This window comes from Podarcis gaigeae (genome assembly GCF_964106915.1).
Source record: "Podarcis gaigeae genome assembly, chromosome: 16".
NCBI classification, from domain to species: Eukaryota; Metazoa; Chordata; class Lepidosauria; order Squamata; family Lacertidae; genus Podarcis; species Podarcis gaigeae.
Window position 1 is genome coordinate 29,504,211 of NC_139693.1, and position 26,410 is coordinate 29,530,620.

At 46.0% G+C, this 26,410-nt stretch overlaps 1 protein-coding gene across 1 annotated transcript in view; it reads right to left on the minus strand.

The window, feature by feature from the left end:
* Positions 1–26,410, minus strand: part of PPIL2 (peptidylprolyl isomerase like 2) — a 77,638-nt gene that overhangs the window by 3,562 nt on the left and 47,666 nt on the right. The window contains exons 15-19 of the mRNA XM_083717368.1: positions 13,753–13,870; positions 10,197–10,253; positions 5,974–6,046; positions 5,743–5,805; positions 4,929–5,068 (exon numbers count right to left, since the gene is read on the minus strand). Coding sequence (XP_083573494.1) covers positions 4,929–5,068; positions 5,743–5,805; positions 5,974–6,046; positions 10,197–10,253; positions 13,753–13,870 — 451 coding nt within the window. The remainder of the gene's footprint in view (positions 1–4,928; positions 5,069–5,742; positions 5,806–5,973; positions 6,047–10,196; positions 10,254–13,752; positions 13,871–26,410) is intronic.

Here is a 26,410-nt window from a genome sequence, read left to right on the forward strand (position 1 = left end):
CAGCAAAAGTAACACAGTTTACATAAAATCACAATCGATTAATTAAAATACATTCTAAAATCAGTTCATTCTAAAGTCAATTCTGAATCAAATTGATGGCAACCATTGGGCTAGAGTTCTGTGAGGATTGCCAAAGGAGGGGGTCAGGCTGTGCCCTGGCCAAAGGCCTGGTGGAACAGCTCTGTCTTGCAGGCCCTGTGGAAAGATGTCAAGTCCTGCAGGGCCCTAGTCTCTTGTGACAGAGCGTTCCACCAGATCGGGGCCACGGCTGAAAAAGCCCTGGCTCTGGTTGAGGCCAGCCTAACCTCCCTGTGGCCTGGGATCTCAAAGATGTTTTGATTTGAAGACTGTAAGGTCCTCTGTGGGGCATAACAGGAGAGGTGGTCCCGTAGGTACAAGGGTCCTAGGCCGTATAGGGCTTTAAAGGTTAAAACCAGCATCTTGAAATCAGATCCCACCATGGGTTGCGTATAACACGAATGCATATGCATTTTGGCACACGCGTCAAATCTCGTGTCGTTTCAAAAAAGCAAAAGGTTGTCTTTCCGTTTCTCGTTGGGTTCATTTTGAATTACAAATGGGGTATCGTCATCTTTTCAGTGCTTAGGAACTCTTGATCTGTGTGCAACACTGACTTTCCTAGGAAAGTTACACATAGGTAGCCGTGTTGGTCTGCCATAGTCAAAACAAAAAAAATTCCTTCCAGTAGCACCTCACTGTGTATCTGAAGAAGTGTGCATGCACACGAAAGCTCATACCAAGAACTGACTTAGTTGGTCTTTAAGGTGCTACTGGAAGGATTTTTTTGTTTTTCCTAGGAAAGGCAGCTGCTAAACCCTTCAGCTCCCACCACCACCCACCCCTGCTATTCCTGACTCCTCCTGAGGCGGCCACCATCTCCTGCTCACACTCACAGTCATCTAATGACTATGTGCCCAAAGGGGGGGGGGCATGGACTCCGAATGATCCTCCCATCAAGCTACACTCTCCCCTTTTAAAAAATGGAATGATCCTCCCATCAAGCTACACTCTCCCCTTTTAAAAAATGGAATGATCCTCCCATCAAGCTACACTCTCCCCTTTAAAAAAATGGAATGATCCTCCCATCAAGCTACTCTCTCCCCTTTTAAAAAATGGAATGATCCTCCCATCAAGCTACTCTCTCCCCTTTTAAAAAATGGAATGATCCTCCCATCAAGCTACACTCTCCCCTTTAAAAAAATGGAATGATCCTCCCATCAAGCTACTCTCTCCCCTTTTAAAAAATGGAATGATCCTCCCATCAAGCTACACTCTCCCCTTTTAAAAAATGGAACAGAAGAAGAAGAAGAAGAAGAAGAAGAAGAAGAAGAAGAAGAAGAGGAGGAGGAGGAGGAGGAGGAGGAGGAGGAGTAGTAGTTTGGATTTGATATCCCACCTTTCACTCCCCTTCAGGAGTCTCAAAGCGGCTCACATTCTCCTTTCCCTTCCTCCCCCACAACAAACACTCTGTGAGGTGAGTGGGGCTGAGAGACTTCAGAGAAGTGTGACTGGCCCAAGGTCACCCAGCAGCTGCATGTGGAGGAGCGGAGGCGCGAACCCGGTTCACCAGATTACGAGTCTACCGCTCTTAACCACTACACCACACTGGAAGAGAGGAGTGAAAGAGAAGCACGCCAGAGGAGCCAGACTCCCTGCGAACAGGCATCAATTATTATTATTATTTTTCATATTTTCATAACCTCATTTTCATAAGCCTCTTTTCTCAGACTTCCCCGTACCTTCCCCTTTTTGCATCCTTATTTTACAATTATTCAGCAACCCTTTTAATCAATTAAATTTTAAATTTGTTCTCCTTTTCAATTTCACTCTAAATCATAAAAAATTTGCCGCTGCAATTATACCTCTTCCTTTCCCTTAACATTTTAGCACTCTTCAATTTTATAGCAGTTCTTAAGATATATTTTAAACTTCTTCCAATCTTCCTCCACAGTCTCTTTCTCTTGGTCGCGGATTCTGCCGGTCATTTCTGCCAGTCCCATGAAGTCAATCACTTTCGCCTGCCACTCCTCCAGTGTGGGTAGCTCTTGTGTCTTCCAATACTTTGCTAGAAGGATCCTTGCTGCCGTAGTAGCATACAAAAAAAAATTCTTGTCCTTCCTCAGCACCAATTGGCCGACCATACCCAAGAGAAAAGCCTCTGGTTTTTTATGAAAGGTGCATCTAAGTACTTTCTTAATCTCATTATAAATCATTTCCCAGAAGGCCTTAATCTTTGGGCAGGTCCACCAAAGGTGGAAGAAGGTGCCTTCAGTCTCTTTACATTTCCAACATTTATTATTGGGCAGATGATAAATCTTCGCAAGCTTGACTGGGGTCATGTACCACCTGTAAATCATTTTCATAATGTTTTCTCTTAAGGCTGAACAGGCATCAATTATTTCCCCTCCGCATTTTCATGGCAAACCAAGACGGGAGGAGAAAAAGCAATTTTAAACTCAATGGGCTGCTGGCATGGCTTCGTATCACAGGCAAGAAGCAACATCGGTCAATGAAACATCACACCTTCGCCTCAGGCTGTTTGTCTTCAACTGGTGGGCCCTAGTCTAATCTAAAGTGGATCACATCAGGGTAACTGCCATCAATTCTCTCTTGTTCACTCGCTCAAGTTTTTCCCCTCTCTCATTCACTCGCTATTTATTTTTCAAGGGAAGGAAAAAGAGACAGGAGGAACTTGGTGAAAATGTGCTCTCCTCTGCAAACCTCCCCAAGCGTTCCAGGCATTTTAATACTTTGTAGTGATTTCCTGGGATGAACGCTTGAGCCAACACTATCATGAGGGGAAGGGGAGACAGGGAGGCCCACCCCTTCAGCTCCACTCAGCTGCCATTCGCCTCCTTCCATCCATAGATGGGCATCTACAGCGATGGAGGAACCATACGTCCTAGATTCCCAGCTTGCTTTCTTTTAAAAGTATGTTCCTAGGACCCTCATACCTACGGGACCGCCTCTCCCGGTATGCCCCACGGAGGACCTTAACATCCATAAATAGCAACACCCTAGAGGTCTCGGGCCCTAAGAAAGTTAGATTAGCCTCAACCAGAGCCAGGGCCTTTTCAACACTGGCTCCGGCGTGGTGGAACGCTCTGTCTCATGAGACCAGGGCCCTGCAGGATCTGACTTCTTTCCGGAGGGCCTGTAAGACAGAGTTGTTCTGCCTGGCCTTTGGCTTGGAGTCGATTTGATTCCCTCCCCCTCTTTCTTTTTCCTTTCTCCTCCTGTGATGAGGCTGCATTTTAATGTTTTAATGTTGTATTTTAATCTTGTTTTTAAGTTGTATTCATTCAACTTGTTTTTATTATTGCTTGTTAGCCGCCCTGAGCCTGGCCTTGGCTGGGGAGGGCAGGGTATAAATAAAATTTATTATTATTAGTAGTAGTAGTAGCAGCAGCAGTAGTAGGAGTAAAGCTTGCGATACGAGACAGCCAGTGTTCATATTTTGTGTGCTTGAGAGAGAAAATAACCTGCTGAGTCAGGGACTGTGCTGAGGAGAGCGGCAATGAGGAGGAACGATGGGAGCCTCCCCCTCCCCCTGCTCCTGATCAGGATCCTGAATCTTCCCAGGAGCAGAGGAACAGTATAGATTTGGAACAGCGGTTTGCAGAGGGACATAGTTCAGAAGACCGAAGAACTGGGTGGTGAACAGCTAGGACATGGGTAGGCAACCTAAGGCCTGTGGACCGGATCCGGCCCAATCGCCTTTTCAATCCGGTCTGCAGACGGTCCAGGAATCAGCGTGTTTTTACATGAGTAGAATGTCTCCTTTTATTTAAAATGCATCTCTGGGTTATTTGTGGGGCATAGGAATTCGTTCATTTTTTCCCTTCAAAATATAGTCCGGCCCACCACATGGTCTGAGGGACGGTGGACCAGCCCATGGCTAAAAAGGGCTGCTGACCCCTGAGCTAGGAGAAGAACTGAAAGAGAGAGAGAGTTAGCAGATTCACTTTTGCTGGAAAGCGTCCATCCGCTCAGCCCAAGGTCAAGGAGAGCAGATAAGGAGGCAGCTCAGAAAAAGCACAGTGCTTTTGAGATCAGGTTGCAAGACGCAGAAGTGACGGGGGTGACTAGGGGAGAAGTGGGTGGCACCCTTAATTGAGAGACCTTCATCCTAGGAATGGATTCTTTATTCTCTCGCTGTGCTTGTTAAACTATCTAACTGGTAAGAGACTCCTATCGCTTTGTTCTGCTTATCTACTGCCGGGGGGGGGGGGGGGAGCCGAGTCCCTGAAGCCTGACAGCTACTCACTTTCACTGCTTTACTCAAACACTACTGATATAATAATAATAATAATAATAATAATAATAATAATAATAATAATAATTACTACTCTTGTCCCCACCCGCCGCCTCCTGAAAACATTCCCATCTCCAACACCTTCAGCTTTTGAAGGTTGCACATGACACCCTCCCTGATATCCTGGAGAGTGTGCTGCCAGTCAGAGTTGACAATGAGGTAAAGAAAAGGGACCCCTGACCATTATGTCCAGTCATGGCCGACTCTGGGGTTGTAGCACTCATCTCGCTTTATTGGCTGAGGGTCATGTGGCCAGCATGACTAAGACGCTTCTGGCAAACCAGAACAGCGCACGGAAACGCCGTTTACCTTCCTGCCAGAGCGGTACCTATTTATCTACTTGCACTTTGACGTGCTTTCGAACTGCTAGGTTGTCAGGAGCAGGGACCGAGCAACGGGAGCTCACCCCGTCATGGGGATCCGAACCGCCAACCTTCTGATCGGCAAGTCCTAGGCTCTGTGGTTTAACCCACAGCGCCACCCGCATCCCTGAGTTGACAATACTGGGGACTAAAAGGCAAACAGTCTGATCTTGCCTACGTAACAAAGATGCGGAGCAGTTTCACTTCTCAAGTTCAGTCGCACAACTCACGCTGCAGCTATGTTGATGTACTTTCCGACACCCTCCCGGTACGTCTTCGGAATGTGCTGCTCCTTCTTTGGGACGACGACTTTGGTCTTCTCCTTGGCTGCCTCCTCCTCTTGCTGGGCCTTCTCTCTCTCTTTGGCAACCTTTGAAGAAAAGACACAAGAGCAGGTAAGGTCCCAAAAGGCATGATATCAAACAGACCAGAGGGTCATCTATCTAGATATCGAGAGCTAGTGTGGCGAAGCGGTGAGCGTGCTGGACTAGGACCTGGGACAGCAGGGTTCAAATCCTTCCACTCGGCTATGAAGTTCACTTGAGTGGCCTTTGGCCAGTCACTGCCTCTCATCTTGACCCCCTTCACAGGGTTTGCTGTGGGGGAATTAAATGAGGAGTGGAAGAACTACGCCTTGAGCTCCTCGCTCGCAGAAGAAGGTGGGCTATAAATGCAGAAAATCAACAACTAAAATAGTCAAAAGATGGGATCGTCTGCACTTTTTATGAGGATAAAATGGAACAAAGGGGGCAGAACTATGTATGCCACCTTGAGCTCATGGGGGGGGGGAGGCAGGTAAGAAAGAAACGTAATCAGAAAGAAGCAAGTAAACTGTAAAACAATTTTGCCTAAAGGGCATTTCACGCCCAAATGTTGTAAATAAATAAAATCCGATTAAGTCAGGTTTTCTTCAAATTCAAAAGCGCAGACACAACCAAACACAAGCACACAGTACTAAGGGCTGCCTAGGGAGGTATTAAATTAATTTCCTGCTTGAGTAGCCCTCTGTGCTAGCCTGCTTATGTCCCAAGTTTCCATCATCACCTGAGCATCTGCTTCTTCGTATGGATCAACGAAAACAGTCGTCGACGTGATTTTTATTTCTTCCTGGGGACAAAAGGAGACGAGAGGGTGGGTTAAGTATATGGTGCGCTCCACGGATCAGTGCCACCGCTCCTGAACTTTGGGCTTAAAGCATGCTCAAGCGCAGGAGTGGCGGAGGACAATGAAGTCACAAAGTTCAGGCGAGTAACCTGTTGCTGCAGGTGATGCTACCTTGGGACGGTCTGTTTTGGGATCACTCTCCACGTTTTCCATTGCTGTCAGCGTCTCAAAGCCACCGACCACTCTGTAAAAGAAAAAGAGACAATCTGAGTGGAGGGATAAAACAAAGTGGGGAGAAAGAGGGGGGCGGAACGCATCGTTCCAAAAGCATTTGCGACATTTCGGTCACTTTCATAAAGCTATCATTTACTTTAAAAAAATTTCACCTATGATCCTTTTCTTTTACTTCTTTATTTTTCTTTGTTCTTTTTTTCTTTTTTCTGAAATCTTATCTTTCATTTCACTCCTTTATTGTGAACAGCATTTTACAGAGGTATAAATAACTGTAAATATGAAAAGAGGCAAAGTATTCTCTAATATTTTTCCTTGGTTATATGTATTTTCTTTTTTCTTTGTATTTTCTTTTGTTGTAAATATGTATGTTTTCTAATTTGTACTTAATAAAAATTATTTTAAAAAATTAAAAAAGCAAAAAAAAAAAAAAAGCTATCACCTTAACGCGGACTTTGTGATTTTTTGTTGTAAGCCGACACGACTACTTTCGCTTTTCCATTATTTTAGATTTTCATTATGTTGCATGTATTTTAGTCGCTATCTGGAAGAGGATTTGAACACTGGAAAAGCGACACAAAGCCGCTTTAAATAAAATTTGTAAAAAATACCCCCAAGGAGCAGCAACTACCGCAAACTTTGGCAATCCAGCAGAAGGAAATAATCCTGCTCAAGTTTCTGTTTGAATGATACATGGTTCAGTCCTCTGCCAGTCAGGATGAAAACACAAAGTTCAGTGGATAGGGTCCTAATCTCTTCTTGACCAGGAAAGGGAGAAGACTTAGGGGTGTTTCCATCAAGCTGTTTCACAAATGGTTTCTATGTGCTTTAGAAAGTTCACAGCAGCAGCTCCTTTTTTATGACGATGCTTCAGGCTGACAGCAACAGAAGAAGCCTTTACACGACACTGAAGACACAAAGCTCATCCAACAGATGTGCTCTACATTTTTAATTGCCCCCAATTTAAGTCCTGAAGCCTTCTCTCACAAATAAACTCAAGCTTTCTTATTGGGGATCTTTATTTTAAATGGGCTTTAATAATCCAAAAAATCCAGAATATCACATGCTGGCCGCCTCCAAAAAAGGGGGAGGGGGGGAACCCTTTTTAGGACCCAAATCAAGCAACCCCTCCCACAAACCCCACTCTTCAGAAACACATGGTTGAGTGTGGACTAGAGGCCTGGTCTCCCAGGACCTGGAATGACACTCAAACCACTCCACCACATTGTATTCATATTCAATGGTATTAATAATATTATTAATAACAATGATTCATATTATTACTAATTACCAATTCTGAATGCTGTTATTTGTACAGCTGCCAAAAGGAAATGCACCACTAAGGCCAGGCCTTGTCAAGGCCCCAAAGTCTCTACGCTTATCCCTACATTCAGGAAGAGACCTTCGTTTGCTCTGCTGACATCTGTGCCTGAGACGTTTTCCCTTCCACTTGTGTGTTTTTCTCTCTTGCTCCTAAATTATATCAATTAAGCAGCTTGCCATATTGTGCTGGCTGGGGCCCAAGGCAAAACACAGTTTCCTGCTCAGGAGACAATGCAAAATAAAATAAATAAAGTCTCTGGAATGCTTTAGGGAGAGAAATGAAAAGAGACACAGAGCAGAAGGAAGGGGGGAAGGGGACTTGCCTGAGCAAGAAAAATCTACATGTCCGCTTGGCAAATCTGTGTTTACCGGGGGGAAAGTATTTTAAGATGTTGATCGGAAGTATGGCAGCCTTTACAGCTGGAGGAGCCAAATTCTGAAGGTTGATATTAGGGCTGCCTAGAACTCAAAAAATTCGTTTGCAGATTTCCAATGCGTGCAGCAAAATACATAATGCACTGCTTTCGTTACGCAATGACCCATCAGCCTCAACCAGCATGGCTAGTGGCCCAGGGTGATGGGAGTTGTACCTTTGAAGGTGACCCGGAAACTACAACTAATCCAGAATGCGGCAGCCAGACTGGTGACTGGGAGACCATATAACACCAGTCTTGAAAGACCTACATTGGCTCCCAGTACATTTCCGAGCACAATTCAAAGTGTTAGTGTTGACTTTTAAAGCCCTAAACGGCCTCGGTCCAGTATACCGTATCTGAAGGAGCGTCTCCACCCCCATCGTTCTACCTGGACACTGAGGTCCAGCACCGAGGGCCTTCTGGAGGTTCCCTCACTGCAAGAAGCCAAGTTACAGGGAACCAGGCAGAGGGCCTTCTCAGTAGTAGCACCCGCCCTGTGGAACGCCCTCCCACCAGATGTCAAATAGAACAACAACTTCCAGAGTTTTATTATTATTATTATTTAAAGATATTTATTAAAGTTTTATAGACAGAAAAAAGTTACAAAATAGAAGAAAAAAGAGAAAAAATAAAAATACAAAAATACAGATAAAAATACAGAATACATGAAAAATAGATAAAAAATTAAAAAATTAAAAACAGATCAATCTTTTCATGTCTTATATTTCAATTACTTATTTCCCTGACCTCCTCACACCTCCCTTTTTTGTATTCCAGTTCACATGGTTAATTCAGCAAATCCTTTCTCTTTGTTTTCATCTTAATTCTATATCTTAACATATTGAAACTTCTTATTTTCATCTAATTATCAATCCATTTTTACATATTCTTTTAGCATTGTTGCTAGAACTGTTTCATTTCAATCCAACATCATTTTAGCATTCATTAATTTTGCAATGTTTCTGCAAATAGTCTTTAAATTTCTTCCAATCTTCTTCCAGGGAGAAGAGATGGTGGAAGAAGATTGCAACTACCAGTCTTTTAGAAGAAATCTGAAGGCAGCCCTTACTTTTTAGGAGGGAAAAAGTGAGTCTTATAGAGCAAAAAATATGGTAAATAAAAATCACAAGGGCTCTTGCTCAAGTCTCCCTTTCCCCAAAATCTGAAGCCAGCATCTGCTGATTCACTGGCCTGTTTTATTCAAGCAAACGGTAGTGCTACCTCGCTGTCTGAAATATTATGCCAGGCTTATCAAAATGCAGAGGTCCAATCAGTGTGCCAAATAAAAGCACTTTAATATAGAAGTGGAAAAATCAATTGATGCACAAAGAGGAGATACTGCTTGTGGCCAGCAACCATCAGAATGGAAACCATTTTTCAAGATTTTCACTTGAACCCAGCCAGTGGCGTAGCGTGGGGGGTGCAGGGGGGCCCGGGCGCACCAGGCGCAACATCGGGGGGGGGCGCTCGCACTCGCAGCTCTCTGCCCCTACTAAAATCCACGGGTTAGGAGGCGCAAATTACTTGCCTTGCCCCGGGTGCTGACAACCCACGCTACGCCACTGAACCCAGCTGGGTGGGATGCCGGGGCCCATATATCTGTTCATTCCCACTGCATCTGAATAGCACCCTTTTCCTAAGAGTACTGACCCCCCACCCCACCCTGCCCCTGTGCGCAGGAGCTGAATGAAGACCTAGGGGTCGAAATGGGGTCAGAAAGGGCCTGGAGCTGGAAAACCGGTTTACAAGGTACAGCGTGAAAAAAACTAATTAGGAACTACAAGCCGCAGAAATAAAGTGCATGGGCATATACAGAGTGCCCCTTCCTTGCTGATGGGAAACCTCTGCATTTAATCAGTGTGGGATACAGCAGTATTCTCAGAAAATGCTGCTTCACTGCTTTAAAAAAAAGGGTATACAGCTGCTATTTGCTTTTTTGTGCTAGTTTTAATGCATATATGTGTCTGGTTTTTGGTTTAAAATATTGCAAGTCACTTTGAGTTGCCATGGCAAAAAAGCAATGAACAAAATTAATCATCACTATCATTATTAATTTTATTTATTTTGTTTGTTTGTTTGTTTGTTCCAAAGAACATTTGTTACGTTCTTCAGAATTTGGGCTGGGTTCAAAGATGACTTTGTAAGCTCCTCAGGGGGTCAATGAATGCAGAAGTATGGCAAGACCTGATCTAAGGAGCATATGTGGGTTGATGCCCTTTTATGCTCACAACTCTCTTGCAAGGCAGGCTAGACTGAAAGGCAAGGAGCGAGCCCAAGGCTCTCCAGTGGAGCTATTGTGGCATAGCTGGAGATCAAACACAGGTCTCCCCAGCCCTAACCACTCTGGACTACACCAGCTATTCCTCTGCTGCCCAAGTACAAAGGAAAACATGGTGTATGTTGCAATAAACTTGTTTCTTTTACCTTCCAAACACTGTGTGTTTCCTGTCCAGGTATGCACAGGATCGGAATGTGATGAAGCTGGAGAGAGGGAAAAACAGACAGAACAGACCTTACAAACCTGCCATAGAACACATCAATATTTCATATATATATATATATATATATATATATATATATATATATATATGCAGGTTTTGGTGTCCTCGGGTGTCTTCCCGTGTAAAAGTTGGGGTGTCTAGGCGACGTTTCGACGAGGTCTCACTCGTCATCTTCAGGCTGGTGCTTTCGGCTTCTTGTTACTGGAACAGAGCGGGATCTCAATGTTTGAGTTCCTATAAATACTGTAGAGGGGGTGTGGTGTCTAGCCTCCAATGTTCTGGGCAGAGAGGAAGTTCCCAGGCTAGTGTGCCTTTTCTTCTTTTGTTCCTTAATTACTTGAGAGATACCTTGAGTGATTTCTTGAGTGATATCCTGAGTACCACTTAGGTGGGTCATTAGGTGTGGATTAGTTGCTAAAGTCTTTGTGTCTTGACCTCTTGAACTTTGTGAAGAGTTTTCCTGAGAAGATGGCTGTATTGCACTTAGTTGTGCTTTGGCTTGGCTTCGTGTATAGGGGCGAGCTGTGGTTTTGTGGCTTGTGTCAGCCAGATCTGTGTAGGGATTGCAGGGGGGTGCAGCATCCGGAGGTGCCACCATGGATTGGCTACTGGATGGTGTCAGTAATTCATCTGTGGAGAGGGTCTGGGTTTGGGTCTGGTGTGGTTGATTGGTGTTGGCGTTCTGTGTGCCTCTGGATCTGGTGTCAGTTTTTGTGGGGAGGGCTAATTTCCAGATGTCTGGCAAGCGGGATGTGTCGTCACGCTTGTTCATGTTGTGAGGGTGTTTCTCTATCTCGATGGCTTCCATGATTATTCTCTTGTGGTGATGTTCCGTGTTAAAGAGCAATTTGGAATCTGCAAAATTAATTTCGTGTCCTGTTTCTTTCATGTGTTGGAAAAGAGAGGAAGTTTTTTCTTCTTTTTTGACGGCATTCTTGTGTTCTGCGATACGTGCATTTATTCGTCTGTTTGTTTGTCCAATGTACGTGGCTGGGCAGACTTTGCAGGGTATTTCATAGATCCCTTGGTTTTCCAACTGGATTTTATCCTTGGGGTTTCTGAGGATATTGGCTATTTTTTGGTTGGTGCAAAAGGCTGTTTTGATATTGTGTTTATGGAGGATTTTCCTAATTTTATCTGTAGTGCCCTTGATATAAGGAAGGAGGGCCATGCCATTGTTTTCTTCTGTGTCTTGGTTTTTGGGGGGTGTTTCCTTTTGGATTAGCTTCGTAATCCTGTTTTGCTGGTATCCATTGGCAATTAACACATTTGAGAGATTCTGTAACTCAGTTGTCAAGTGGTCTTTGTCAGCCAGGCGTTTGGTTCTGGAGATGAGAGTCTTGGCTACGGAGTTTATTTGTGCAGGGTGGTGGTGTGATTGTGCATGTAAGTAGCGGTTGGTGTGTGTTTTTTTCTGGTAGATAGTGTGTCCTAGGGAGCCATCAGGTTTTTTGTAGATTAGGACGTAATCTACCTCCTTCCTTATATCAAGGGCACTACAGATAAAATTAGCAAAATCCTCCATAAACACAATATCAAAACAGCCTTTTGCACCAACCAAAAAATAGCCAATATCCTCAGAAACCCCAAGGATAAAATCCAGTTGGAAAACCAAGGGATCTATGAAATACCCTGCAAAGTCTGCCCAGCCACGTACATTGGACAAACAAACAGACGAATAAATGCACGTATCGCAGAACACAAGAATGCCGTCAAAAAAGAAGAAAAAACTTCCTCTCTTTTCCAACACATGAAAGAAACAGGACACGAAATTAATTTTGCAGATTCCAAATTGCTCTTTAACACGGAACATCACCACAAGAGAATAATCATGGAAGCCATCGAGATAGAGAAACACCCTCACAACATGAACAAGCGTGACGACACATCCCGCTTGCCAGACATCTGGAAATTAGCCCTCCCCACAAAAACTGACACCAGATCCAGAGGCACACAGAACGCCAACACCAATCAACCACACCAGACCCAAACCCAGACCCTCTCCACAGATGAATTACTGACACCATCCAGTAGCCAATCCATGGTGGCACCTCCGGATGCTGCACCCCCCTGCAATCCCTACACAGATCTGGCTGACACAAGCCACAAAACCACAGCTCGCCCCTATACACGAAGCCAAGCCAAAGCACAACTAAGTGCAATACAGCCATCTTCTCAGGAAAACTCTTCACAAAGTTCAAGAGGTCAAGACACAAAGACTTTAGCAACTAATCCACACCTAATGACCCACCTAAGTGGTACTCAGGATATCACTCAAGAAATCACTCAAGGTATCTCTCAAGTAATTAAGGAACAAAAGAAGAAAAGGCACACTAGCCTGGGAACTTCCTCTCTGCCCAGAACATTGGAGGCTAGACACCACACCCCCTCTACAGTATTTATAGGAACTCAAACATTGAGATCCCGCTCTGTTCCAGTAACAAGAAGCCGAAAGCACCAGCCTGAAGATGACGAGTGAGACCTCGTCGAAACGTCGCCTAGACACCCCAACTTTTACACGGGAAGACACCCGAGGACACCAAAACCTGCATTCCTGTACCCGTGAAAATCTACGAAAGCAAATATATATATATATATATATACACACACACACACACACACTCTCATGTCTGGTTACGCTGCCGTTTCTACGGGGATATATGCTCAGTATTTATCACTCCTGTTATACAAAAATCTCCAAATGGGTCCGAACTCCAATGTCTAAAACTCCTGGTAGAGGACAAGGATCTAGAGATCACGCTAAGGGTGGCCAAATTCTGTGCGACTGCCATAAAACTTAGGGAACAAGCTGTACTACCAAAATGATTAAGGTTTTAAATGACAATTTTAGGTTATATTTTAGTGATCAAGATTTAATATATATATTTTAACTGCCGCTATATCTGTATTGTCTCTGTTATACCCAATTTCAATTCAATGTATTCCTGTTTTGTTTTATGATTTTCCTGATAGTGTAAGTGAGCCGGAACTGGTCTATGACCGTAATAATAAAATTCATATATATGAATTTATATATATATATATATATATACACACACACACACACACACACACACAAAACCTGGAGAATTTCAAAGACAGAAGCCAGAAGGCAAAAAATTAGGGGAGGGCTTCCCCATCCTGGTGGTGTTGGACTACAACTCCCATCAGCCCTAGGCAGTGTGGTTAATGGGTCGTGGATGATGGGAGTTGTAGTCCCAACCCATGGTAAAACGACAGATCCCTCACAAGGATTCTACCTTTCCATTAACAGCCTTTTGGGTTGCTTGCAGAAAAATTAGAATAGTGCAAAGGGCAAACAAGAGGATTAAAAGCAGTAACAGGCTCGCGTAAGCCTTAAAAACAGCTAAGAGAGGCTGTGAAGGGTGAAACTGTTAGGCCCAGCCCCAAGCTTTTCACAGAATTCCGCATGCTCCTTAAATGGGTTTGAGGTAGAGAAGAGCCAAGCGACTACTCACAACTGGGACTTGTTATTGTTGGGTCCGGTATTAGCCATGCTGAGGACGCCACGTCCTGTGTGGGACAGGTTGGGCTTGAACTCATCTTTGAAAGGCTTCCCCCAATATGACTCTCCCCCTGAAATAAACATCATCATCATCATTATTATTATTATTATTATTATTATTATTATTATTATTATTACTGTAAGTCCACACCTGGTCACGCCAGTCCCAAACACACAGACACAAGATAGGTCAAAATGCCACAAGGAAAGGCCGCACCATACCAAGACAAGCCGCTGGTCCATTTAGCTCAGCACTGACTCTCCCCAGCAAAACCTGCCTGGCAACTTTGCTGACACCAGGTTAGAGACTTATTTTTTTCTCCCTGGGCTTTTGCTATTGCTGTGTTACAAGCAACCCCTGCAGCTGTTATGAGGGACTGTTTTGTAAGACGGGCAACTGTCCCAAACACACCCAGCCCAACCAGGAAAAGCTTTTTGGAAGTGTATTTCTTTATTGGCAAAGCACCAGCTGCCTAGGTGATCTACTTCTGCAGTCCCACGCTCCAATCCAGACAGATGATTTCCCCCCCCCCATTTTTTTATTCATTTTATAATACAACTAAACAACACAAACAGAAAAACAAACAATACAAATTCTTGTCTTCTCCTTATTTTTTCTAAACATTGTTAGGTGGGCTTCCCCAAGTCCCCCCATCTGATTTTCATTTTACCGCATCTTTAGCAGTTTACATATATCATAATTTCAAACCATTTTTTAAAATCACGCTTACTTTTACCATTAAAAATCTTCACATTTTATCCCTTACAAATAATACTATTTTAAAATACACTATCTTCTACTTTTAAAAGTATATCCACTTCCAAAGCTATTCTAAGATTTAAATATTAACATATTTTTTCAAATATTCTTTAAACTTCTTCCAATCTTCTTCCACCATCTCTTCTCTCTGGTCTCGGATCAGTCTTCTCTCTGGTCTTCAGTCCAGACAGTTGAAGCAACAGCGTAACTAGGCCCCTTTCAGCTTACCAAAAACCCCTTGTCTGAGGCGGTCTGCGCAAACTCTCAGCGATTCCAGCTAGTCCCATCGCTTCAAGCCCTGCCTTGTGTGTAGAGACTGTGGAGGGGAGGACAGGAGACATTCCGGAGGCATGGCTCTCCCGGAGACCACGGCAGCCTCTTCCGCCTCTGAGATTCCCTGCAACTCTTCTCCCGCCTCCTTTCTGTCCTGCCTGTCTCAGGCTGCCTGGTCTCTTCCCCTTGGGTCCCCACTTCCACCACTCCCACAGCACTAGCCTCATGGGTGGCACAGAACCGCACAAATTGTGGGCCCCTTCCCCATGATTGCCCTCGTGCTCGCCTGCCCGCACATCCTCTCCCCTGTCTGCAGGTTCCCCGACTACTTTGGACTCCTGTCCATCCCAGACATCGGTGCCATTCTGATAACATAAGGATCGGCCAGAGCCGGCCCAGTCATTAGGCAAGGTGAGGCTGCTGCTTCAGGCAAAAGAAGTCTCATAGGTGGCAAACCCACAGGTGTCCGTCCGTCCTCTTCCAGTGGCAAGAGAAATGCCGGCAATTTTGAGCAAGATTCAGTCTATTTTGGATGCGGCAAAGCAGGACACACCACCCGTGGGATAGGTTTCTTGGAGGGTAAGCTCATTTTTTAATGCATACAAGAGGGAGCGGTGATCCAGTGCTGCAGCACTGAGTGCTTTGGGCTCAACATCCCATCCAGCCATGCCTTCTTCCAGGACACTCCATTCCTCCTCCCACCAGTTCAAATTAAGTGTTGGCATTCCACGGCCAGTGAGGATGTTCAGCAGTCAATGAGCAGTTTGTGTCCCCCGCCCCCTCTACCGATTATAAATGAGAACTTCTGCAAACCTTCCCCATGCCTGCAAATGCCTCTCTCTTGTTTGTGGATGGTGGCTGTTTGGGCTACATAAAGTAGAACGGGCTAGACTGCCACCCTCCGCGTTACATTGCTGGACCAAATCTCAGCAGCTCTGCAAAACCAGTAGTCTGGGATGATAGGAGCTGCAGTCCCACAACATCCAGAGAGCTACAGGGTAGCTAGTCCTAAAACAACAGACAGGCCCCTGGGAAAATGAGCTTGCTATCTGCCTTGTTGGATTCCACTGGGATCACTGAAGCTTCTGCTCAAAAGGTGGCCATTATCCATCTCACAGAACCCTCATGTGGCATATGTAGCTGCCCCCAAAATCTCCAACCTCCCTCAGATTCCTGTGGGACTTGCAATGCTGCAGCATTTGAGCCCTCTAAGGAGCTGGTCCCCACCTTGAGCAGAGACAAAAGGGAACCTCTTGTTGAGTGCATGCAGCTCATCTGCTTTGGGCTCCTCACTTTCATGTTATTTATGACAGATGTGACATTTTCATTTTCCTCCAGGACTATTCCTAATCAGGAGAGAACATTCTGAGATGAGTCATTCCCAGAGTTATACAGTCAATTTCTCTCCCCCCTCCCCATACTTTGCATCATTACCAGAAACAAAACACCAGAAAACGCATCTGCAACAAGCAGAGAAGAAGGTGGCTTGGCTTGCAGAACAACCTTAATGATCCTCTGGAGGAATCGCATCACTGGCGGAACAGCCGCTTCCAAAAGCCTCTGCTGTACTCGGGAGGCTTTCAGAACACGTAGGCTGCAAAGTGAGCAGGGGAGAAGAATCCAAGGGAAGGGATAAGGAGAGGCAGACCAGAAGCTACTGGCAATGGAGTCTGCTCCATTAGGGAAACAGGGCTCAGCCCCTTTCACCTTTGTCTTGATCCCTTCCAATCCTTCTTTTACTTAGAGGACGGCAGAGGCTGCCTGCTTCCTCTTTAGCCTCAGTATTGCTTTTGCACAGTACAGTGGTACCTCAGGTTAAGTACTTAATTCGTTCTGTTCTTAACCTGAATTCGGTCTGTTCTTAACCTGAAGCACCACTTTTAGCTAATGGGGCCTCCTGCTGCCGCCACGCCACCGGAGCACAATTTCTTTTCTCATCCTGAAGCAAAGTTCTTAACCCGAGGTACTATTTCTGTGTTAGCGGAGTCTGTAACCTGAAGTGTATGTATCCCGAGGTACCACTATTTTCCAGGGAAAATAGTGCTGGTACTCACCAGCAAGCAGGGGGCGTGGCCAGTGCATGGAGAGAGGCGTGGCCTGATGGCAAGGCTGGGCGGTGACTGCTGCCCAGGTGAAGAGGCCCTCTTGGGGCTCCAGGATCCTGTCAGAGCATCCCTGAGCTGGGCAAATGCTTCCTGGGCTCGGGAAAGGAGGCATGATGCTCTGACGGGATTCGAGAGCCCTCCCTCCTCCTCCCCTTCGAAAAGGTGGTGGTACTGCGTACCATTATATGCCGCCGGAAAACATTGCAACTTCTGCAGGACTTAACAAAGGGGAGGAGGAGAATGGAGACAAGACTAGAGTTAGCTGGCCTTGCCTATCGTCAGCTCTGACTCTCATCTACTGTTGGGTTCCCTATCTTCCCCCCCAGCAGTGCCAAAGGACACCAGCCACCGCTCGCTCTGCTCCCCACACACCCCAAGTTATCAACTTCATACACACTTACAAATCACGCATACAAATCCAATACAGATTCAGATTAAGATAAAGATCTCCACTTAAAAGGGTTGCTGAGAAAAGAAAGTATTCAGTTAAGTGCCAAAAGACAACAGAGACGGTGCTCCACAGGGCAGGTGTCACACTTGGACTCCTAGATTGTATGGAACAGACCTACTGGCAAGGCAACATTTATCCATTTAACAAAATTTATACTCCACTTGATTGCAGAGAACCTCAAAGCGGTTTACGAAGCCGGTAAAGAGCAAGAAGAAAATCACAACCCTACTTTAAAACATATAGAATAGTTGAAGCTACGGTTTTCCAAGTAGTGATGTATGGAAGTGAGAGCTGGACCATAAAGAAGGCTGATCGCCGAACAATTGATGCTTTTGAATTATGGTGCTGGAGGAGACTCTTGAGAGTCCCATGGACTGAAAGAAGATCAAACCTATCCATTCTGAAGGAAATCAGCCCTGAGTGCTCACTGGAAGGACAGATCCTGAAGCTGAGGCTCCAATACTTTGGCCACCTCTTGAGAAGAGAAGACTCCCTGGAAAAGACCCTGATATTGGGAAAGATGGAGGGCACAAGGAGAAGGGGACGACAGAGGACGAGATGGTTGGACAGTATTCTCGAAGCTACCAGCATGAGTTTGACCAAATTGCAGTAGGCAGTGGAAGACAGGAGTGCCTGGCGTGCTCTGGTCCATGGGGTCACAAAGAGTCGGACACGACTAAATGACTAAACAACAACAACAACTTTAAAACATACGGAAGTCAAAATGCTAAAACAGATTAAAAATTTTCCCCATTTTCTAAGCATAGGTTTGTTTAAACAAGGAGGTTTTTAGCAGGCGCTGGAAAGAGTAAAGTAAAGGCTCCTGCGTGATCTCAACAGGCAGAGTTGCCACACTAAACGATCCAAGTTCTTACAAATGCGGGACGGGTGTTTAGCCATGGCACTTGGGAGTAGTGCCAGCTCTGCCGATCAAAGCTGTCAAATGGGCGCATTTGGGATAGGGATGATCTTGTAGGAGGCATGGGTATACAATGGAGCCTCTACCTACAACCATAATCCGTTCTGGAGGTCTGGTCATGACTAGAAACGTACATAAGTAGAGGCGCACTTTTCATAGAAAGTAATGGAAAAGTGAATTGATCCGTTCTAGACGATGAAAAACACCCCGTAAAACAGCAATTTAACATGGATTTTTCTGTCTAACGAGCCCATAGATTCATAAAATGAAGGCAACAATCAATGTACTGTACTATAAAATAAATAAGACAGTATTGTAGATGAAAAAAATAAAATCCCCCCCCCCTTACGTGCACTGAGGGTGGGTGGGCTTTCCTGGCTACAAGCTGGGGGTGGGGCAAGGGTCAGGAAAGAACTGACTGACTTTGGCCAGGGTCACTTTTTTTCTTGCCAAGCCAGGTTCTTCACTGGACTTCCTCAGGTTAGTTCCTTGGCGGGGTTTGGGGCTGCAGTGTGGCCTCCTGTGCCTCTTGCAGGTGGCACCTCTTCCACAGCTTAGGGGTGGGATGGGGGCCCTTTCCCTGGCAGCAGAGGCCTCAGCACTGCTCTGCAGCTGCTGGCAAGGCCTCTGTTCATATCTAGAGGAAAGCTCATAAGTCGAAGCACCTACCAAAGGTTGTAACTGGAATCGTATGTAAGCAGATCCATACATACGTCGAGGTTCCACTGTAAAAGGCAGCATTTCTCAACCTGTGGGTCCCCAGATGTTGTTGAACTACAACTCCCATCACCCCAAGTAGTTCAACATCTGGGGACCCACAGGTTGAGAACCACTGGTATAAGGGGTGAGGTATCTTTTCCAGTATCCCGCTCACAAGGATAGGTGGCGTTATGCAACAGGACCAACCCCTTCAACTTTTCCAGTTAGCGAGCTGACGGCCAGGGCAATTCTTCCGGCAGCAGTCTAGCACTGTAGCCATAGTCTGCCCCACCAAGCCAACCTCAAGGGCAGCCCCACATAAAGCACACTGCAGCAATCTAACTGGAAGAAGACCTCCAGTGCCTGGAGGGCAGTAGCCTGGCTATTCTGGGCTAGAAATGGCCCTCTCTTACAGAGCACAGTGACTGGCTGGCCACATAAGAGATGAGATACCAATCTTTTAGGTATCCTAAAATAGTGACTTTTAAATAGAAGGAGCGGGCGAGGAACACAAAAATAAATGATGTGTTTGTGTGCGCACAGGGTGGGTGTATTGGGGTGGGGGGGGGGGAAGAGACAGGCGTTTGCAATGCTTCCTCCCCAGAGATATTGAAGCGGCCTTGCATTCTCCTGACTGCTTCTCAAAACCATAGCAACTCAGCTCTGTTGCCACGGAAAAGATGTGCTTTCCCTTGCGAGCTTGATGCTTGCCACATACAGGTGCCGTTTTAAACGAGGGGGTCTGCTAAAATAACAAAACCTGCAATATTCCAAACAAAAGGTGTAGGTGGGGAACACATCATGCATGGCAATTTCAAAATGAATTGCCACTTTACTTAGTTGGGTGGAAGGGGAGGCGGATGTGAAGGAAGGGGATTGGGCGAATGAAGTGGGAGGGCTTCTTGTTCAACCAACTGACAGCTTGCTTTCGTTCTCCCTTGTGACACTGGGGTTAACCTACACTGTAGATGTTTGTAACAACCCCCCAGACGGCCTCTTTGTTAAAGGAAAGGTGGCTTAAATGGGGCTGGGGTGGCTTTTGAGATGAAAAACAGCAAAAGATGAGGTGCTTAACCTGTTATCTGTTTTTCTCCTCCAAATTGGCCTCCCAAGTGTTCCAGCCACTGGCGGAGGAAGAGGAGTGCGGGGGGAGCGCACCGCCCCCGGCAGCGCGATCCCGGTGGGGTGTCATCGCGGCTGCCACCCTGCGCTGGGCACCACACCCCCACAGGTGGTGTGCTATGCCCCCAGGACCCATGCCAGCCCCACTCCCGCCTGCTCTCTGCCCCCCCCCCCCAGTGCTGGGGCATGAAGCTCCGCCACTGGTTACAGCTGCATGCTTTTTCTTTGCAGAAAGGAAGAGGTCCCCCAAATGGGAATCCCAAGGGGGCTTAGACGTCCCCCAGATGTTAATGAAAGGTTTCAAACTTATGAATGCTGCCACTAAACTAGCCTTGAGTTAATTTATTCTGTCTCCACTTCAGTGCACCTCACCTGTAAAATGGGACTACTCACTGAATGTTTTTGACGATCTCTTGGTGCATTTTTAGTGTTTGGTGCAAGAACTGAAAGCTCAGGTGTGGATTTGTTCCTGTATACACAGGTCACCTAGGAATATGGTGATTGGGGTGCAGCGTGTACTTCTGATCCCCTGTACTGCCATTTTGAGACTGTCCTTAGCTGGCGAAAGATGGGGTGCTAGTAAAAACTAAAAATCCAAGGTACAGTAGTTGTTGTGTTGGTCTACAGGGGGTTGGGGGGAATCAAAAATCCACTTTAGGCCACCACCGCCACCTTTATTTGGACAACAACAGCAACAATAATCACAAAGAGCAAGGGTTTCATGTTCTCCCTTGGAAAGTGGGCGGCAGAATAAGGAAGGAGACAAAACCAGCTGTTGGCTTCCTCAGCCCATGGTAGAATACCCAACCCACTGCTTTTGTGTACCCAGTTAATGAACAATTTAAAATATGAGAGGTGGTGATGGCTAATGGGGATAATGAAGTGAGTTGGGAGTTGATTTGAAGGCTGATGTGTGTCAATAGGAACTGCCTTGGAGAAGAGCCATAACTCAGAGGTAGAGCATCTCTAAGTAGGAATGTCCACTTCCCAATAACCTGGCGAACCACAGTCAGCCAGTGCCTAGAACAGAGGTAAGCAAACTATTTCAGCAGGGTGGTGGTCCACTGTCCCTCAGACCTTGTGAGGGGCCAGACTATATATTTTTTTGGGGGGGGGGGAGAACGAATTCCTATGCCCCACAAATAACCCAGAGATGCATTTTAAATAAAAAGACACATTCTACTCATGTAAAAACACGCTGATTCTCGGACTGACCGTGGGCCAAATTCAGAAGGCGATTGGGCCAGATCCGCCCCCCGGGCCTTAGTTTGCCTACCCATGGCCTACAATATGGAACTAGATGAACTGATGGTTTGACTCAGTACAAGGTAGTTTCCTGTGTTGATTTGGGTAGCAAATAATTTATTTGGAAGGAATTTGGATGGGGAGTCTATGGGCTTGTGTTTTGTGGAATTTAAATTCTAGACACATTTTCTGAATTTTAATCTATACTTACAAATTAGCAAATGAATCATCATCATTATTATTTAAAAAAACACAAATTCATACAAGCTTGTGTCCTCTTTCTCAATGGCGCACATCCTTTGCTTTAGTGCGATGTCTGAGCCGGCACCTGAGATCACCTGGTCGCCACACAGTGGCACTTCCCAGCCTTGCTTGTGGATTGGCATGGCAGTTAAACCCATTTAATACAATGCAGAGGGAGCCTCGGGGCAAATCCTCCCTAGTTTCTGGAAATGGAAGTCTCTGAGCTTTTATCTCTCTCCCTCTCCCTCTCTGTGAAACAGGGAGCACAGCGCACATTACAGCAAATCCTTAAGACCGATTACCACAAGGAATTTCAAATGCCACATGACTTGTTAAGATAAAGGAATATTTCTAGTCTGGCTGCAATGTAAATCAGACTTGCCTCAGGACTGAAATACTGAATTAGATTAGGAGGAAGGTAACATTCTGATTGCTTCTTCTAAGCACGCATCTGAAGCTTCCCTCTTAAACAGCTCCATAGAGTAAATGGAATCTTAAATAGCTACATACCGTTAAGAGAACCAAAAACAGTATATTGAGCCAGAATGCCACTTATTCCGCAATTGGCAATGTAACCACTCCAGTTCTTTAATACTCTTGGTTGTTAATTTTAAATATTCCATGTACTGCACTCCAAAGGCTTAGAATCCGTAACATCTGCTTTAACACACCCTCCCCAAATGTATTGTTGGCCTCCATCTGTCCCGAGAGACAATATCTTGTGTCTGGGGTGGGGTGTGAAGTCAAACTGCTAAGTGATTTCCCTGGGACACAAGCCTGGGCAGTGTGTCTGGAGGTCTTGGGCTGCCCAGACAACAAGAGCCCACTCTCAGTCTCGCTGATGTGGCCCAAAGGAAAGCAGAGCAATACATTTGGCACCAGCTTGGCTGCAGGAGTTGCTGGAAGGATGCAGACAAGGTGCCATCCAACAATTTTGGGGACTCCAGTCTGGATTTGTGTAGAGATTTACTCCTTATACAGTCATACCTCGGGAAGAATACGCTTCAGCTTAAATATTTTCAGGTTGCGCTCCGTGGTGACCCGGAAGTAACAGAGCGCATTACGTCTGGGTTTTGCTGCTCGTGCATGCGCAGACGCTCAAAATGACGTCATGCGCATGCGTGGAAGCTGTGAAACACGACCTGTGAACGTGCAGACGCACAATCGCATCTTACGTTCGCTTCAGGATGAGAACGGGGCTCTGGAACAGATCGCATTCACATCCAGAGTTACGAACTTAATCCGGTTACGAACTTAATCTGTTAAATTACGAACTTAATCTGTTTCCGGAGGTCTGTTTGTAACCTGAAACCAATCGTAACATGAAGCACACTTTCGCTAATGGCGCCTCCTGCTGCTACCTCACAACTTCAGCTTGCACCCCGGGGCAAAGTTCGCAACAAGGGGACCTACTTCCAGGTTAGCAGAGCTCGTAACCCGAAGCGTTCGCAAGGACGGTACGTAACACAAGGTTCCACTGTATATATTTAATCTGCAACTGAAAGCATACTCAATTAAAGTTATAAGTTCTTTAAACTTTAAAAGAGAGTGTGTTGCATAGTTTTTAAAGGGGGGGCAGAGAATGAAAGGGTCAAACGACCTAGGGCTGTCTTCCGCATACTCTGCAAATGGGAACTACAGTCTAATTTCCCACACTTTCCACAAGTCTCTCGGTCTCTGCTTCTGCCATCTGATAACCGCAGCAATAACTGAAAGCCGATCCCTCGGGGATATTGTAGTGGGGAGGGGGAGGAAGGCTGGTAATCTGTGCGCAGTCACAGGTACAGGATCCGTGGCAGCGCAGAGCGGCCTTCTCTGCACCGGTCGAGAGAGAGTTTGCTCTCTTTGTGTCTGTGATTTAGCCACACGGCTCTGAAGCATGCAATAAGAGTGACTCCCCCTAATTCACTCTGAATGATGGTGGCTGCTGGGAAGAGCTCCTTTCCAGAATCGCTTAAGCAGCGGCTTTGCAAAAGTTGCTGCGAGCTCCGAGGGAGGGAACTCTGAGGCCAGCTGAGCCAGCAGGCGTACTCAAGTCGAATTCAAGGGAAGCGAGCGGAGATGGAAGCAAGATGGAAATGTTGCCCTCAGTGTGAAGATTACTTATCTTCTTTTTAAACAAAAGAAGGAGAATGAATCAAGTAAAGTCCCCTTCTGGGCGTTTTCTTGGCACTTGCAGTTCAGTCCCCCGCAATTCCTACTACGAGGATTACAATTTCCCCCTCAGATTGGTACTTGTGTTACGGCCCCAAACCAGGGGCCAAACATTTAAAGCACTATGACACCATTTCAAAAAGTCATGGCTTACCCCAGAGAATTCTGGGGACTATAATTGGTTAAGGCTGCTGTACCAGAGGTACAATTCCCATAGTGGTTTAAAATTCAACCCCTTTTCACAGAGAACTACGAAGCCACAACTGTTTAAAGTGGTGCCGCAGTGCTTTGTGTTTGCAGTGTGAATGAGGCCCAGGAATCACAGGCTTGTACAGCTGGAAGGGGCCACGAGGGTCATCCAGTCCAACCCCTGCAATGCAGGAAACTTTCATCCAACATGGGGCTCGAACCCATGAGCCTGGAATTAAGAGTCTCATGTTCTACCAACTGAGCTATCCAGCCTCATATGCAGTGTGCTACTCCAAAAGTAAGGGACACGGGTGGCGCTTGTTAGGATATTTCCGTTCCACCTTAAAAGGGAACAGGATGTTTGTGTCACAGCCTGCGTATTTCCTGTTCACAGGATGTTTCTGTTGTGTCTATGCTTTCGTTTCTCTCTCTGTGCCTGAACACGCAAGCAGGCAGTCATGTTTTTTCCTTTGTTCTGACCAACGCTGAATAAACTTCTAAATAATGCTCTCCTGCGTGCATCTTTCGCTGTGCAAATTCTGCTGATAGAGCGTGCATCAGCTCTGGAATGTGGCAAGCTATTTTCTGGAGCTCGTGTCGCTAATTGCTGATACTGTATCTACGGGAGATCGATGGATCGTCCGGAGGCGACGTGGGAGCCATGATGGGCTTTATCTCCCTGGCAGTATCCCAACAGCACTGTGGGTTAAACCACAGAACCTAGGGCTTGCCGATCAGAAGGTCGGCGGTTCAAACGGGTGAGCTCCCGTTGTTCAGTCCCAGCTCCTGCCAACCTAGCAATTTGAAAGCACATCAAAGTGCAAGTAGATAAATAGGTACCACTCCGGCGGGAAGGTAAACACCGTTTCCGTGCGCTGCTCTGGTTCGCCAGAAGCGGCTTAGTCATGCTGGCCACATGACCCGGAAGCTGTACGCCGGCTCCCTCAGCCAATAAAGCGAGATGAGCGTCGCAACCCCAGAGTCAGCCACGACTGAACCTTTACCTTTTACTCTAAAAGTAGCCTCAGGCTGGAGACTGATCTACTACCCGCTCCTTCCTGCATGGATGGATCTGTTGGACCAGAACCTGCATCTGAATCCCTAGGAGACACTTCAGCCAGCAGACTCTGACTGGACCGCAGACCCTTTGGGGGGAAAAGGACTGAGTGCTTGACCACACAATGGGCTTTAAAAGACATGTCAGAAAGCACCTGGTCCAAAGAGGTGAGTGGGGAGGCTGAATTTCACCCACAGGACCCCCAAGCCAGTGAACTAATCAGACAGTTTGCTTTATTACCTGCCCTGCAAATATTTGGGTTGGACTAGATCCCTTGGGGGTCCCTTCCAACCCTATAGTTCTCTGATCTGCTAAAGAACTGTGGGCGACCTGAAAGCATGCAAAGCATCTAGCAAGTCTAAGGAGACAGATATTTGATGGCTGTTGCTCAGATGCCACCTGAGTCACTGATACTAAGAGATATGATGGGCCAGCTGGGTTCAGGAGAGTGCTCTTGAGAACAGTTCCCCACTTCATTCACGGGGCATCTGCCTTTAGTCTATGCTGCTCTTGACCGCCTTTCAAGGTGTCCACACCAGCAAAGCAAGCAAGGGCAGATCTGGGGAATGGGCAGGAAGGTGGGGGGGAGGTATATGAGGAACAAGAAAACTTTTGTTCTGAACTTCACGAAGCGATCGAGGGACTAATAGCAAGATTGAACTTGGATGGAACCAGCCATTCTTGAGCCAGGAGCAATTCCACAAACATCTCTTTCATTCTGAACGTAACGAAGGCCTTGCATGAAGCCAGGGCATCTCTCTCCGCCCCCCGCCCCCATTCTGCAGTTCTCAAAATGACCTACTCTGGGGTGGGTTTGGGGGAAGGCAATGCAGCTAATGCACAGCAAACAATTTAAGAACTGCAGTTTGGGTGAGGTCTGTGGCTCATAGAGCTGCTGCCAGTCAGTGTTGAAGGTGCTGAGCTAGAAAGACCAATGATGTATCTCGGTATTTCGTTCAACAATTAATTCAAGGCATGTGAATCATTACAATTAACCTGAAAACAAATCAGATTTCCATTTCCTAAAATCCTAGAGGAAACAAGCTTTAACATTCTATAGCGTAACCACTTGGGTTGTCAATAAAGCAAAGGGCCATCAAGGAATTCCAATTACTCCCGTTCAGCTTAATGCTTCCGTTCCAATAACCGAAAAATTCACCAAGCACACTTATCCTGCCAATTTGCTTTACCTAAAATAGTCTATCCCCTCCCCTTTCATAAATGGCGGGCATAAAAATATAAACAGTATGCCAAGCCTGAATCAAGGTTGCTGCACCCTGAAGTGTCGACTGTAAACAGAAGGGATAAGCCGGCAGCCTGTTGCAACCACTGGCTGAAGGGGTTTCCAGCTTTAAAAGTTGGGATTTGTTGCAAATCATGAGTCACCCAACTGC